We start from the raw sequence: 16,062 nt of genomic DNA on the forward strand, positions 1-16,062 counted from the left end.
TTCGGGCACACTCTAACATTTCATTGCTTTTTCCAAACTTGACGTTGTAGGATCTGATGAACGATGCTGAGAAGACGCCAAACGTTGTCCAGGCCACCAACAAAGACGGGCTGTTCGAGAGATTGGAATCTCTGCAAGCAAAGTAAGACACAGTATTTCAGTTTTGAAATCAAAGATGTTTTGTCGATCGGTCAGTTAAAAATTGGCTGTGCATACTCTGCACTAAAAACAAGTGTTGCCACACGTGGTATGTCCTTGGATCTTGTGAATGGAATCTCTGCATGAAAGAATGAGGGCGCTATGTAGCCTTACCTTATTGAGTGTGGACACACTTTTCTTCGCACACGCTGCGCATTTTGTTATATCAGGGTGCCTGGGCTAAGCGCTGTGCGGTTGTCCTTCAATATTGTGGCTCAGACTCATTTTTCCAATTGAGAGGGTACTTGACGCCCCTAATGAATCACACATATACAGACGTTACGTCACTCACGACCTTCCCTTTACTCCTGCTAGGCTGACCATCTGTGAGAAGGCATTGGCCGAGTATCTGGAGACCAAACGTCTTGCCTTCCCAAGATTCTACTTTGTGTCTTCAGCTGATCTGCTGGACATCTTATCCCAAGGCAACAACCCCACACTGGTAAAGTCAAACTCTGTTGCTTAGCTCGTAAATTTGATGAGTCCAATTAATTTCTGCTTCGCACCCCCAGTAAATGCCCAGTACATTTTCTTCTAGTAAGCTCGTTATCATTAAATACTTAAGCTAGCTATCTGCAGCATGAGCAAAAACTACAAAAAGAAAAGTCACAATTTCTTTTTCTCTACGTAGCAATCATTCTTATTTTCCCATTTGTCACTGTATTTTCTTGCAGGTTCAACGTCATCTTGCTAAGCTGTTTGATAACACCGCTAAGCTGAAGTTCCAGCAGGACGATGAAGGCAACGACACCAAGGAAGCACTGGGCATGTACAGCAAGGAAGGAGAGTATGTGGACTTTGATGCTCCCTGCGAGTGCTCCGGTCAGGTGTGTTCATGACAGAGAGAGAACATCGATGATGTTTTGTAGAAATGTCATTTATGTAAAATCCATTGATTATGATCAAGTTGGAAGTCCTGGCTCCGACAAAGACAACCTTAATATAAAGCTTACTTGTTTGAAACAGCTAAAAAGCTTTAATCCCGGAATTATTTTCTGTGCCTTTGATTGCCAGGTTGAGGTGTGGCTGAACCGTTTGATGGACACCTCCCGCTCCACCGTCAAGAATCTCTTCAACGAGGGAGTCAACACCTACGAGGAGAAACCCAGGGAGCAATGGCTGTATGACTTCCCTGCTCAGGTGGCTCTGGCGTCGACTCAGGTCTGGTGGTCGACTGAGGTCAGCATTGCTTTCGCTAGGCTGGAGGAAGGCCATGAGAACGCCATGAAGGAATACAACAAGAAACAGGTTAGTAGAGTGGAGATTGATGATCACTTTATGAATTGCACAACAGCATTGTCGCTTTGTGATCAGTTTTGAGAGCCCCAGTGGGTGAGACACTGCACGCGAGTAGTGGTTCGTGGGCATATTGCACGAAGTATGCGCAACTTATTTCACCTCAATTTGCAAAAACCTATGCCATCTTTGCCTGAGCGTTGAGCGCTGTTTGCAATGCATTTGAATGTCTCTCCCAGAGGTCTCCCCCAACTTTCTCTGTGTAACCGTTCAGGGGATACTTGAAGACAGAGTCCATAGTTCTTGGTAGAAGGTGACTAGTACCTCATTATTTGTATTTGTCATCCCAACCACAGGTCCAGCAGCTGAACACACTCATCAACTTACTGATTGGTGACTTGTCTAAGGGAGACAGACAGAAGATCATGACTATCTGTACCATCGATGTGCACGCCCGTGACGTAGTTGCTAAACTGGTCTTAAACAAGGTTAGCACCTATCCTAGTCACTACACTAATTGTTCCAAGGCAAGGAAAATACCACGGTGTAAACCAAACCGTCCTCTGGACTGGGATTAATTCTTTTGAAAGGATTAACACTTCTGCTGAATTTGTCTTGATTTTCACAGGTTGAGAACTCGCAAGCCTTCCAGTGGCTCAGCCAGCTCCGCCATCGCTGGGACGATGACAAGAAAGAGTGCTACGCCAACATCTGTGACGCCCAATTCCACTACTCCTATGAGTATCTGGGCAACACCCCTCGTCTTGTCATTACCCCACTCACTGACAGGTAGGTCACTAACTCTGAGGACTGTCCACACTAAAGAACGATTCCCTTCTCATTCTTTCATTTGTCACTTTTTTGGAGTGACAGCAAATAATAAAACCCAATATTTGTGGTTGATTTAGATGCTACATCACCTTGACCCAGTCCCTCCATCTGATCATGAGTGGCGCTCCAGCAGGACCAGCTGGTACTGGCAAGACAGAGACTACCAAGGATCTTGGCCGGGCCTTGGGTATCATGGTCTATGTCTTCAACTGCTCCGAACAGATGGACTACAAGGTAAAAGCAACACAATTTTAGCAAAATATAGCTTGACTTGTAATGTTGCATAAGGTATACAATGTGTTTACGATTATCATTTCGAAAAATATAGTTTTCAAGGTAAGTCACACTGATAATTTCTTCATCTCATTGGTGTTTCTTTAACTGTTGTGCATGAAACTGAATCCCGAGACACGCTACAACCTTTACAATCAAACTTATTTAGTTAAGATTAAAGATTTTTAACACTAAGTACTTTCTCTTTATTGAAATGAAACCATCATCAACATTTTATTATGTTATCTTTTTTCCTTGCAGTCCTGTGGTAATATCTACAAGGGTCTGTCTCAGACTGGTGCCTGGGGCTGCTTTGATGAGTTCAATCGTATCTCGGTGGAAGTACTGTCTGTAGTAGCAGTCCAGGTAAGTTGTGCTCGTCCATAGCCTTCCAGATGTTTGCGCTCACAATCACCGTTCTGTGCTTACAGCACTAGCATAGATATTCTGCTGATTGTGCAGCTACATGAAATTGGAACCAGACCTTCAAACAGGACCGTCTCATTCTATCTTTCCTCCCATCTTTCCCTCCAGGTCAAGTGTGTACAGGATGCCATCCGAGACAAGAAGTCCCGCTTCAACTTCCAAGGCACAGAGATCTCCATGGTGCCTACTGTGGGGATCTTCATCACCATGAATCCTGGCTACGCTGGCCGGACAGAGCTGCCGGAAAACCTCAAAGCACTCTTCAGGTGAAGTTTTGTTCTGATAAAAATGGTAACCAAAATTGAACAAGTGCATCACCACACAAGTTATAGGGATAATCTAGGACTGGAAATCAGTTTGTTTGGTTTTGTTTTAAAACTGTGTGAAGACTCATGTGTCCTTGTGTCCCTGAGCAACATACTTTATCAGTATCTTCCATGTGTCTTGTGTGATTTATTTTGGTTCTGCAGGCCCTGTGCTATGGTGGTGCCAGACTTTGAGCTGATCTGTGAGATCATGTTGGTGTCTGAGGGTTTCCTGGAGGCCCGTCTTCTTGCTCGCAAGTTTATCACGCTGTACACTCTGTGTAAAGAGCTGCTGTCCAAACAGGTAAACTGAAGGTTCATTTTATGTAGAGATTCATTTACCTTCTTTGAGTGTAGCCTCAAAACTTTCTATGTAATGACTGTTGAATTCTTCTGTTCACAGGATCACTACGATTGGGGTCTGCGTGCCATCAAATCCGTCCTAGTGGTGGCCGGTTCCCTCAAACGCAGTGACAAACAGCGTCCTGAAGACCAAGTGTTGATGCGAGCTCTGCGTGACTTCAACATCCCCAAGATTGTCACGGACGACATGCCAGTCTTCATGGGCTTGATCGGGGACCTGTTCCCGTCCCTGGACGTCCCCCGTAAACGCCAGATGGACTTTGAGAAGCTGGTCAAGAAGTCCACCCTCGATCTCAAGTTGCAAGCTGAGGATAATTTCATCTTGAAGGTGGTTCAGTTGGAGGAGCTGTTGGCTGTCAGACACTCTGTGTTTGTCATCGGTAATGCTGGCACTGGCAAGAGCAAGGTAGGAGACCAGGAATATTTTATTAGAAATCTTTAATTTTTGAATTGTAATTGTCAACCTCAGATCATTGTAGTATCGTACTTTAGACCTTTAAAGATCTTGGCAAAACCCTAACTCGTGCAACTCTCTCTGATAACGTCAACAGGTATTGAAGGTGTTGAATCGTACCTACTTCAACCAGAAGCAGAAGCCAATCATGCAGATCCTAAACCCTAAAGCTGTGACCAATGATGAGCTGTTTGGCATCATCAACCCAGCTACTAGAGAATGGAAAGACGGTGAGTGTGCATGGTGGCCATCTTGGTCTGGTATCTGTAATACTGTTGTATAAATTGGTCAGACATTTGTCACCAGATAGTAGGCGCCAGACTTTTTATGAGACTCTTGTTCAGAGCATTGTTGCAGATGTCTACTGTAAATTGCTTCAATTTCTGCAGGAGTCTTTCCTTTAAGTTTAAAAAGTGTTACTGTTTAAACAAAATGTACTTGTTTCTTTCAGGTCTGTTTTCTGTGATCATGCGAGACATGAGTAACATCACCCACGACTACAACAAGTGGATCGTTCTTGACGGTGACATTGATCCAATGTGGATCGAGTCACTCAATACCGTCATGGACGACAATAAGGTAAAAATCTGAATCTGGAACTATATAGGCCACAAAAAATTTTTAAAAATAGGTTTATTTGGTCTGGTTAATGTATAATTCCCAGGTGGCTGAGTTCTTTAAATGTGTTGAATTTCTTAATTTGGTTGTATCAGATGAATGCATTTTACTGATTTCAGAAATTGCCTATTTTTGCAATGGGGCATTCTGTATAATCACATTGAAATTTCTTAACGTGTTTCCTCTTGATTTTGTTCTGACATCCTAGGTCTTGACCCTCGCCAGTAACGAGCGTATCCCCCTGTCTCCCTCCATGCGTTTGCTGTTCGAGATCAGTCACTTGCGGACTGCCACTCCTGCCACCGTGTCTAGGGCTGGCATCCTGTACATCAACCCGTCTGATCTGGGCTGGAACCCGTAAGTATCGCTACGTCTGGTACCTCAAACTTACGATCTGAGGATTCTTTGCTCACAGCTAGGGCTAGCGTAGAATAACTGCTAGAATAAAAACTTAACATGCTTTAAGGCAGAATTATGATTGTAAGTGTAGATTTCCGAGTTAAGCTGAGCCATGAAATAGGGCTGTTCGGGCTGTGCTGAGACAAAGAAGAAACGGTGTCAGAAGTGGGATTCAAACCTATATCACAGAGATGGATGGTGAGGAACGTATCTCTGCACTATACCACTAGACCTGCACAATTCAAGGAAATTAAGATTGTTCTGAATTTCTCCTGTGCAGGGTTGTGACCAGCTGGATTGAGACCAGGGAAGTACAGTCTGAGCGTGCCAACCTGACCATTCTCTTTGATAAGTATCTTCCAGCTGTCCTGGACACTCTCAGGATCCGATTCAAGAAAATCATTCCCATTCCAGGTAGGTTGTCGTAGAATTTGCCAATCTGTAGAGCAAATACTAGACACAATTCAACCTTCGTTCTTAATCAGTATTGAGTAAATCATTGTTTTAAATCAAATTGATAATGTTATGTTTTCAATTTTCGCAATTGTTTTGTCTGTAAACAGAGCAAAGTATGGTCCAGATGTTGTGCTACTTGTTGGAGGTGCTTCTGACACCAGAAAACACCCCACCTGACTGTCCTAAGGAACTCTATGAACTCTACTTTGTCTTTGCTTGCGTCTGGGCCTTCGGTGGTGCCATGTTCCAAGATCAGGTTTGTGTTCCTCGGCCACCTCCCCCCTTCAAGACCCCCTACCCACTCTCCCTTGCCTTTCTAGCAGTCCTAAGAAACACTGCACAACTTTGGCATGATGTAAACACTTCTGGTCTTTTCTGAATATATCACCTTGTTGATATTTGAACATTATTATTTTGTTTCTGTCCATGCAGTTGGTTGACAACCGTGTGGAGTTCAGCAAATGGTGGGTGACTGAATTCAAGACTATCAAGTTCCCTGGCCAGGGGACCGTCTTTGATTACTACATCGACCCTAGCTCCAAGAAATTCACCCCATGGACCGAGATGGTGCCAAAGTTTGAGTTGGACCCTGAAATTCCTCTTCAGGTAAGCCGCAGAAAAACAAAATTGGGGGTATCATTTAATTTTGCAGCAGTCTGAAGATCAGTACACCAACTAACAGCACAATTTGTTTACCATCAACTGTACTTGTATATTTTGTAGGCTGTGTTGGTGCACACTGCAGAAACCACACGCGTTCGTTACTTCATGGATTTGTTGATGGCTAACGGCCGGCCAGTCATGCTGGTCAGTAACGCCGGTCTAGGCAAGAGTGTACTGGTTGGGGATAAGCTGAATGCGCTGTCTGAGGACTACATGGTGGCCAACGTGCCATTCAACTACTACACCACCTCAGAGATGTTGCAAGGTAAGGTTTCCATGATCATAGAGTCCCTAAGATGCTTAGATGCAGAAATAATCTGCTCGTGTTTGAACAGTAGCCCATCTCGTCAAACTGTAGCCACTCAAACGCCGTATCAAGTAAAAGGAGCTGAGGTCTACCTTCCTCAGTCCTACAAACTCCTTCAAAATCCTTTGGATTTTGAGGAGTCTTAGAGAGCTAGGATTAATTCCCAAGTCTCAATCTGTCTCAGGTGTCTTGGAGAAGCCCTTGGAGAAGAAAGCCGGTCGCAACTTTGGTCCTCCAGGAACCAAGACGCTCGTCTACTTCATTGACGACATGAACATGCCTGAAGTGGACACCTACGGCACCGTGCAGCCCCACACGCTGATCCGCCAACACATGGACTACAAGTGTTGGTATGATCGCACCAAGCTGTCGCTGAAGGAGATTCACAACTGCCAGTATGTGTCTTGCATGAACCCTACAGCTGGTAGCTTCACTATCAACTCCAGACTCCAGGTAAGATGTGCCTCAAAGATTGTTACTTTTATTTTAGACACTGATGGTCGTAAAATCACAGATTTATCAAAAGTTCATGGCAGAATTATTCCATCACAAGTCATTAACGAGTTGAATCGCAAGTCTAATCAAGTGCAATCATAAATAATTAAAGGAATACCTAATCACAATTAATATGTTAAGCTTGAAACCTAAATTTAGACTTAATATTTTCTGGTCGACATTCAAAGACTCGTTTCAATCTCTTGAGCATCTTTGAATTTCTTCATTGTCTTATAGCACCTAGTGTCATGTTTTTCATAGATCCAAGTCCTAAAGGAATATCACCGTTATTTTGTTTTCTTGTCCCTCCAGCGCCATTTCTGTGTCTTTGCCCTGAGTTTCCCCGGTGCGGACGCCTTACAGCACATCTACAGCAGCATCCTGAGCCAGCATCTAGCTATGATCACTGCTCCACAGGTCATCCAGAAGATGGCCGTCACTGTGGTCAATGCTGCCCTAGATCTACACAAGAAGGTTGCTCAGACATTCCTGCCTACTGCCGTCAAATTCCACTACGTCTTCAACCTGAGAGATCTGTCCAACATCTTCCAGGTCAGCGTCTCCTGCCTCTAAAACTCTTCTCTTTTTTTTAATTGAAATTTGTTGCATGTGAAATATGATAATCATAACAATTTTGTTGCCATACTTAAATCTTAATTATGGTAATCAGGGCAATGGGGTTGGGTTTGGGAGATTCTTTTATGTGGTTCACTTTTTGTTTTTGTTAACTTGTGTATTTGCAGGGGCTGCTCTACTCCACCCCTGACTGCTTGAAAGCGCCGGTGGATTTTGTACGGCTCTGGCAACACGAAGCCACCCGAGTCTACGGTGACAAGATGATTGATGACAAGGATATTGAGACCTTTAGCAAAACAGTGCAGGACTTCAGCAAGAAATTCTTCGAGGTAGGTCTTCAGATGTTGACTCCTAGCTCGTACCTCTTCAGATGTTGACTCCTAGCTTGAACCTAAATAGGTGGCCCATAACGAGCCAAATATTCACCAGTTTACAATCCACACATTTTTTTTCTGTCCATGATTGAGGATTGTTGTTGTAAATATAGAGCGGAAAAAGCGAAAGATACCCTGAGTTTAATTTTACTATTGGCAATGGATAGGGGGAGATTTTTCAAATGTAATTGTTCAAAAAGCTTCCAAATGTGAACATCTATTGAAAATGTCTTTTCTGATAGATGTTTATAAAATGGGAAATTGCACTGCACGACAGGGAAACTGTGGCTGTGGGAAAACTTGGGTTTTAATAATGAAAGAACTGTGGAACACACGCATCTATTGGGCAATTGTGCTTAGGAATTTCTCCTGAGACTTAACATGTACTTGCCTTGAGAACTATTTTTCACACTCTTGCCGTTCTTATCTGACCTCTTGTACCCCCTTCCTCTGCCTCCCTTAATTTTTAGGACGTGGATGAGCAAGCCATGAATGCCAAGCCTAACATCTACTGCCACTTCGCCAGTGGTATGGGTGACCCCAAGTATCTAGCCATACCTGACTGGCCTGATCTGAGCAAGCTACTGGCCGAGGCTTTGGACAGCTACAATGAGATCAATGCTGTCATGAACCTGGTGCTGTTTGAAGACGCCATGCAGCATGTGTGAGTAGACAATTCTTCCCTTAAATAAAAAAAAATAAAAAAACTTTTTCTCTTGGATGAAAAATCTCAATCAATCAGACAATGAAAAAAACTGATTTACAGGGTGAGAAAAAAAAAGAAAAGAAACCCAAATGTCAGGACTATTGTTTTATTGAAGTTCTGCATTTAGCACTTCCAAAATCTAGGACATGAAAGCCCAATTCATAAGCTTTCTTTTAGTACAAGAATCATTCAAATCACTCATGCCCTTTTCAAGTTACGGAAAATCTAAACACAACCACCGTTTTAAAGTTCTGTCCATGGATCACAAAAAAGTGTGCGTACTTTCAATAAAACGAAAACAATTCACACACATCCCTATGTGATTTGTTTTCGTTTTGCTGAAAGAACACTGAACTTTTGTTGTGATCCGTGGACAGAACCTTAAAACGGTGGTTGTGTTTAAAATTCTGTAACTTGAAAAGCACATCAGTGATTTGAATGATTCTTGTACTTATGAATTGGGCTTTCATATCCTAGATATTGTATGTGCTACATGCAGAACTTCACTGAAACAATGGTCCCAACATTTGGGTTTCGTTTTTTTTTACTCACCCTGTAGAGACGTAGGGCCTAAGAGGGAACTTGATTGATCCAATTTGTTTCAAACGCTGCACCATTTGTTTGCCTTCCCTAACACTCCTAGTTGTCGCATCAATCGTATCTTGGAGTCCCCTCGAGGCAATGCTCTCCTAGTCGGTGTGGGAGGTAGTGGCAAGCAGAGTCTGGCTCGATTAGCCGCCTACATCAGCAGCTTGGAAGTCTTCCAGATCACACTCAGGAAAGGCTACGGGATCCCAGATCTCAAGGTATGAAGAGGAAAACTCCCAGACCTAAACCCATTTCCTCACTGAGAGTGACAGGCTAGGCATCGTCTGACTCCAGGGTGCGCTGTTCACAGTACCAAAGTGTATATTTCATTTAGCTGCGTTTGATATTATTTCCGTCAGATTTACTTTTTACTTTATTTTACCTCGAAACACTGCTCTGAGGTCTTTGGGTTGATTATTTTAACAAAATTTATTTTGTCTCTTTTTTGTTTAATTTTTAGCTCGATCTAGCCACGACCTGCCTTAAAGCTGGTCTCAAGAATATCGGCACTGTCTTCCTGATGACTGACGCCCAGGTGGCAGACGAGAAATTCCTGGTGCTCATCAATGATCTGTTGGCCTCGGGAGAGATCCCCGGCCTACTGGCAGACGACGAAGTGGAGAACGTCATCGCGGGGGTCCGCAATGAGGTCAAGGGTCAAGGTTTGCAGGATACCAGGGACAACTGCTGGAAGTTCTACATTGACAGGCTGCGTCGCCAGCTAAAGGTGGGTCGCATTTGTATCTCGATCAACCGTGTTATAATTTGGAAGATATTGAAGTTCCGAGTCAGCAAATATTGAAGTGTCTTTGAGAGTTTGATGGATCTTATTTAGTTAAATTTGAATTTCTTTTTGATGTTGTTGCAGGTTGTTCTGTGTTTCTCTCCCGTGGGGAACACCCTGCGTGTGCGTGGTCGTAAGTTCCCAGCCATCACTAACTGTACCAGTATTGACTGGTTCCATGAATGGCCTCAGGAAGCCTTGATGTCTGTCAGTAGCAGATTCCTGCAAGAGGTGGAACTTCTGGGGGTGAGTGGCACAAGGGTCTTTATCAAACCATGACTTCAACTCCGGGTTTGGATTCAAGAGATGTTAGGATCTTGACTTGGGAACCTTGGATCATAATTAGGTCCGTGTTTTGATTCGGAAAGTAATTCTGTGATCTGAGGTTACACATTACTCAAGTTTGTTTGAACATAGAAGGTTCTAAGTGTTTCTAAGGCCAGAGATTGAGCCGAAGCTGGTGACAATGCCAAGATTTGAAAATTGTTCCAATTTAATACACCATACCCCTTAGTGATTGATGAAATTGAAACTTTGCTATGGAATCAATGCAGATACTCTGGAAAGATTGACGTGGCTAACACTTTAACGTTCATTCGTTGAGATTAGCATTTAACTTGGTCACATAATTCTGTTGGAGCATGTGATGTAAATGCAGTGTAATCTGCATAAGTTAAACCTCAAGGGAACAGGTTCAAAATGTGACTAAAGCAGAGTTTTGAGTTAAGCAGGGTTGTATATCATTGTTATACTACTGAAGGGAATGGATTCTTTGTTTGACTTAACAGTTGTTTTGAGTTATCAGAGTTTGACTTATCGAGATTTCACTGTAATAGTATAAAAAAAGTCCACTGATCTATATTTGGTCACTTTAAGCACTTGACATAACTTTAATAACTGGACTAGTCAAATCATTTGAATGAGGTACTTCAAGACCTACGTTGATGAGCGTTGTTTGTGTTCATATTTGCAGCCTGAGTTGAAAAGCTCAGTGGCCGAGTTTATGGCCTACGTCCACACCAGCGTCAATGACATGAGTAAGATCTACCTGCAGAATGAACGTCGCTACAACTACACCACGCCTAAGAGCTTCCTGGAACAGATCAAGCTGTATCAGAACCTGCTGGGACAGAAGAGTAAAGAGCTGACAGCAAAGATGGAACGTCTAGAGAATGGTCTGACCAAACTACAGAGCACTGCTCAACAGGTGGGTAACCAATCATCTCAGTCATGGAAACTACAAGAGCAACCATCTGAGCAGGAGCTGCTTTGAAATCATCCGTTTCTTACCTCTTGGCCCTTTCTGCCTTGCAGGTGGATGATCTGAAAGCCAAGCTGGCCTCCCAGGAGGAGGAGCTCAAGCTCAAGAATGAAGACGCTGACAAACTGATCCAGATCGTCGGCGTGGAGACTGAGAAAGTCAGCAAGGAGAAAGCCATCGCTGATGAAGAGGAGAAGAAAGTAGCTGCCATCAACGAAGCTGTGTCTAAGAAGGCTAGAGAGTGCGAGGAAGACCTGGCCAAGGCTGAACCTGCCCTGAAGGCTGCTCAGGAAGCCTTGAACACTCTCAATAAGGTCAGTTCTAGTGTCTCTTTAATTTTAAACTTTGCTGATAACACCAAGGGTTCCTGAAAAGTGTACAGACTGAGAGAGAATGATGAAGAAATGTTCAGTTTTAGAGGTTTGAGGAAACAAGAAATGATGTTCTAAAGAAATTCACAGAATCAGGTAGGGACTGAAAACCCAATCCTCGTGCTGGGATTTGAACCTGGGCCACAGAGGTGAAAAGTGAGAAAGGTACCACTGCAAGGGTTCACTTTTTGCATTCTTTTTTTCAATTTTGCATTACATGAGAAAAGCAAGACAGTTTTGAGGATTTCTAATTGTTTCTCGTTGGTTTGTGTCTTTCCCGTCTTCAGAATAACCTGACAGAGTTGAAGTCGTTCGGCTCCCCACCTAACCAGGTGGTCATGGTGGCCGGGGCAGTCATGGTCCTGCTAGCGCCCAACGGCAAAGTGCCCAAGGACAAGAGCTGGAAAGCCGCTAAGGTCATGATGGCCAAGGTAGGAGAGGCAACTTGAGCTGTCCATCCAGTTGGCTTCAGGCTTTGTCAAAATAGAAAAGTCTGGTGTTCAGAAATACATTGACATCGGGCAAATGACATGGCCTGATCGATGTTGATGCAGATGCAGCAACATAAGAGTGGCTTCTCAGCAAGCACCCAGAGATTCAACGTTTTTTTGTTTGTTTGTTTGGTTTCACACGCAAGAAGAAGAAGATCGGGCAAAACCTCATATACATTCCATCTTACAAATGGAAAAACCTGGTGTTGCTGTCGAGTTGTACGTAATTATAGTGTGGTGCCCGGAATCCAAGATCTTGTGGATTATTTCAATCAATCGTAGGTTCAAATTTAGCTTGTGTGATTAAGCTAAGTACTTAATAGACCGAACAGGGGTGATAATGTTGCACCCAAAACTAAATGTTGGTTGGCTATTCAGGAGCCATGATCAGTCGTAATGGCTTCGCTTTATAACTCACAAGCTGATTTACCCGATCATAGATTGGGTAGGGCGTATTTGTGTTGGGGTTGAATATGTGGGGAGTTAAATGTAAACGGGAGATTTACTTGAGAAGACATGCAGTTTTGTAAAATGTAAATGGGGGATTTAGTTGAGAAGACATGCAATTTCTGTGGTGCGATCTGAGGCAATTTCTGACCACTATAGTAAAACCAATTGTTTCAAGCAAAATATCATCTTTTAAATACGTTTTTCGAGTTAGGAGTCATTGAATCAGCTATTCTGAGCAATAGAATCATTATAGTAGGCTACATCTTTTATTCGGGGAAGAAAAAGTGGGGTGGGGGACACCCTCCACATTTTTCCACGGACGTGGAGTGATTTTGGCGCCGCGGGAGACCGCGGTCTCGGATCCATTCAGGAGCAAACATTTCTCGGAGGCCGAGTAAAACTTGCTCTTATATATATAGATTTTGTTCTGGTTTTCCATGTTTTTTTTCTGAATTGCCAGGTCATCTGCCTGTTTGTTTTATCATTTTGGTAATTAATTCCGTACTCATAGCTATTGGATTTGAACATGAATTGGATGTTTTCATGATTGGTGTGCTGTCTTTTAGGTGGATGCCTTCTTGGATGCGCTCATCAACTATGACAAAGAACACATCCATGAGAACAGTCTGAAGGCCATCCGTCCCTACCTGGATAATCCAGAATTTGATCCAGACTTGATCCGTAGCAAGTCCATGGCCGCTGCTGGCTTGAGTTCCTGGGCCCTCAACATCGTCAAGTTCTATGAGGTGTACTGTGATGTGGAACCCAAGCGTCTTGCCTTACAGAAAGCCAACGATGAGCTCCAGGCAGCTCAGGACAAACTCTCCATCATCAAGGCCAAAATTCAGGTAAGTCTTTGACATCTGTATATTCGAGATGCAATTTCATTAATCATTAGCATTGGATGGGAATAATAGAGTCAATGTTTAAATGGAAAAAGTCATTTCCAAGCTGATCGCAATTCAATGACAATTCGGTCACAAGTTATTATTATTATTTATTTGACCTGGCCAAATCATACAAATACTTAAGAAAACAAGGCAAAACAAGCAAATAAATAAGTAAACTAACATACAAACAATCAAAGAAATGAATGAATAAGTAGTAAATAAAATAATATGTTAATTAAATAACATATTAAATAACAAACAAAATAAAGATTGAGAAATAAGAAAAATAAACAAGAAAACAAAAATGATTAAATAACAAAGTCAATCAGAAGTGAGTCACAAATCAGTAACAAGTCAATCATAAGTCAGTCACAAGGCCATCATAAGTCAGTCACAAGTCAATCATAAGTCAATCAAAGTCAATCATACTTCAGTCACAAATCAGTCACAAGTCAATCAAAGTCAGTCACAGGTCAATCATGCTTCAGTCACGGATCATTAACAAGTCAATAATAAGTCGGTCAGAAATCTATCGTGCGTCAGTGACAAGTCAATCAGAAGTCAATCAGAAATCGGTCACAAGTCAGTCAAAATCAGTCACAATTAGTCAATCATAAGTCTTTCACAAGTTAATCATAAGTCTGGTCACAAGTCAATTATAAGTCGGTCACAGATAAGTAACAAGTCAAAAATAAGTCAGTCAGAGATCAATCATACGTCAGTCACAAGTCACTCCAGACATACTAAGGGTTTGAACAGTGTCACAGTTGATTTGAAAAGCTGAGCACTTGACTTGATACCGACTGACTTGATGACTTATGATTTACACAAGAACTTGATTACAGATCTGCCAAATGAAGTCAAGCAGAGGGTGCTTGAATTTTCATCTTTGACATTAAAATTGTTGAACGGTGTATGTGATTTCTTGACTTCTAGGAACTTGATGCCAATTTGGCCGAGCTGACCGCCAAGTTTGAGAAGGCTACAGGAGACAAGCTGAAATGCCAACAGGAGGCAGAGGCAACCACGCTGACAATCACCCTGGCCAACCGTCTGGTGGGTGGCCTAGCCTCAGAGAATGTACGTTGGGGTGAGGCAGTAGCTGCATTCAAAGAAGCTGAAAAGACCCTGCGTAAGTTGACCTATACTCTATCAGGATTATACAGTGCTGCATCTACAGAACCAGCCGTGGTAAACTGGTCTAAAAATATGTCACTGCCATAAAATTCTGTGCACTCAGTTGTGTTGCTGTCCTCTGTTGACCAGTGCTGTACCTCATTTCTTTCTTGCAGCTGGTGATGTGTTATTGATCACTGCCTTTGTGTCGTACATGGGATGCTTCACCAAGAGCTTCCGTCTAGAGCTCATGGACAACATGTGGCTGCCTTTCATCAAATCACAGAAGGTAAAAACCTGGATTCTTTAAGAGTCACACACTTTGCTTTGACCATAAATCACTCTTAATAGATTTCACAGTCAGTAGCTGTCCATTCTAAGTTCAATCTTTTCCTGCTAGCTTGGTAGCTGCTCTTAGCTTATCAATGTATAAATCTAATTCACCCTCCTTCTTTCCACCAGACCCCAATCCCTACCACCGAGGGCCTAGATCCCCTCAGCCTTCTGACAGATGACGCCTCCATCGCAAGCTGGAACAACGAGAACCTGCCCAGTGATCGCATGTCCACCGAGAACGCCACCATCCTGTCCAGCTGTGAACGCTGGCCGCTCATGATTGATCCTCAGCTCCAAGGCGTCAAGTGGATCAAGACCAAATATGGAGAAGACCTGCGCGTGGTTCGACTGGGCCAGCGTGGGTACTTGGACGTTATTGAGCGGGCTATTTCCAACGGTGACACAGTTCTGATTGAGAATATGGAGGAATCGGTGGATCCAGTTCTAGACCCTGTACTTGGACGTAACACCATCAAGAAAGGACGGTAAGGGCTTTCTTCAGGCTTATTTTTTCAGTTAATTTTGCAGAACTGACAGAGAACAATTGAAATTACATTGACTTTTAAGTCTCTTGCTTCTAAAGAAGAACTTGTTAAGTTCGAAACGTCAGGCCGCATTTATTTGTTTAGATTTGTATACTTGAGGTCAATCCAGTCGGTAAGCAGTTTGCAGCAGTCCTATTCATTTTCATGACTTTGAAGTTGGATTTTTTTGTTAGGAAGTTCTATTTTACTTCAAGTTATAGTCAGTATGGGCTCCGTGCGCCAACAAAAGAGGGCGCATTTTTGCCTCTTTTGAGAGCTCCGTGAAAGGGATATACAGTGTGCACGTACTGTACTGTACTGCTTTGCGTGCGAAGTACGCACGACTTCCTGAATGTGTGCAAAAGTTATAGCCACCGCGTCTTCGCGTGAGCGTCAGGCGTCGTCGGCGCGCGAATTCATTCGAATTCAACTTGCGATGGTCTCCGAGACTAATCCCCGCCTCCAATAACTTTGAATACATTTGAAATACGTAGTGGATGGATCGGGAACCAGTCTAGGTCACCCCCAACTCTCTTTTTCTGGCTGTTGATGGGGTACTTGTGCACAGAGC

The 16,062-nt window shown here is 43.1% G+C and overlaps 1 protein-coding gene across 2 annotated transcripts in view; it reads left to right on the top strand.

Annotated features, from left to right (window-relative positions):
• The window catches only part of LOC119722436 (dynein beta chain, ciliary), a 39,589-nt gene that overhangs the window by 11,512 nt on the left and 12,015 nt on the right, over positions 1-16,062 (top strand). For both annotated transcript variants that reach the window (XM_038192557.1, XM_038192566.1), the window contains 32 exons: positions 51-142; positions 514-640; positions 873-1,025; positions 1,213-1,446; positions 1,791-1,922; positions 2,063-2,223; positions 2,343-2,499; positions 2,800-2,904; positions 3,073-3,230; positions 3,435-3,573; positions 3,673-4,038; positions 4,184-4,316; positions 4,538-4,665; positions 4,913-5,061; positions 5,384-5,517; positions 5,667-5,815; positions 5,992-6,165; positions 6,283-6,487; positions 6,714-6,982; positions 7,337-7,576; positions 7,768-7,929; positions 8,445-8,638; positions 9,324-9,486; positions 9,729-9,995; positions 10,137-10,298; positions 11,026-11,259; positions 11,367-11,627; positions 11,972-12,115; positions 13,192-13,473; positions 14,452-14,647; positions 14,808-14,920; positions 15,094-15,452. In XM_038192557.1, the coding sequence (XP_038048485.1) occupies positions 51-142; positions 514-640; positions 873-1,025; positions 1,213-1,446; positions 1,791-1,922; positions 2,063-2,223; positions 2,343-2,499; positions 2,800-2,904; positions 3,073-3,230; positions 3,435-3,573; positions 3,673-4,038; positions 4,184-4,316; positions 4,538-4,665; positions 4,913-5,061; positions 5,384-5,517; positions 5,667-5,815; positions 5,992-6,165; positions 6,283-6,487; positions 6,714-6,982; positions 7,337-7,576; positions 7,768-7,929; positions 8,445-8,638; positions 9,324-9,486; positions 9,729-9,995; positions 10,137-10,298; positions 11,026-11,259; positions 11,367-11,627; positions 11,972-12,115; positions 13,192-13,473; positions 14,452-14,647; positions 14,808-14,920; positions 15,094-15,452 (5,942 nt within the window). The remainder of the gene's footprint in view (positions 1-50; positions 143-513; positions 641-872; positions 1,026-1,212; positions 1,447-1,790; positions 1,923-2,062; positions 2,224-2,342; positions 2,500-2,799; positions 2,905-3,072; positions 3,231-3,434; positions 3,574-3,672; positions 4,039-4,183; positions 4,317-4,537; positions 4,666-4,912; positions 5,062-5,383; positions 5,518-5,666; positions 5,816-5,991; positions 6,166-6,282; positions 6,488-6,713; positions 6,983-7,336; positions 7,577-7,767; positions 7,930-8,444; positions 8,639-9,323; positions 9,487-9,728; positions 9,996-10,136; positions 10,299-11,025; positions 11,260-11,366; positions 11,628-11,971; positions 12,116-13,191; positions 13,474-14,451; positions 14,648-14,807; positions 14,921-15,093; positions 15,453-16,062) is intronic.

The sequence above is a fragment of the Patiria miniata genome, unplaced genomic scaffold (assembly GCF_015706575.1).
Source record: "Patiria miniata isolate m_02_andy unplaced genomic scaffold, ASM1570657v1 HiC_scaffold_1, whole genome shotgun sequence".
Lineage (NCBI taxonomy): Eukaryota > Metazoa > Echinodermata > Asteroidea > Valvatida > Asterinidae > Patiria > Patiria miniata.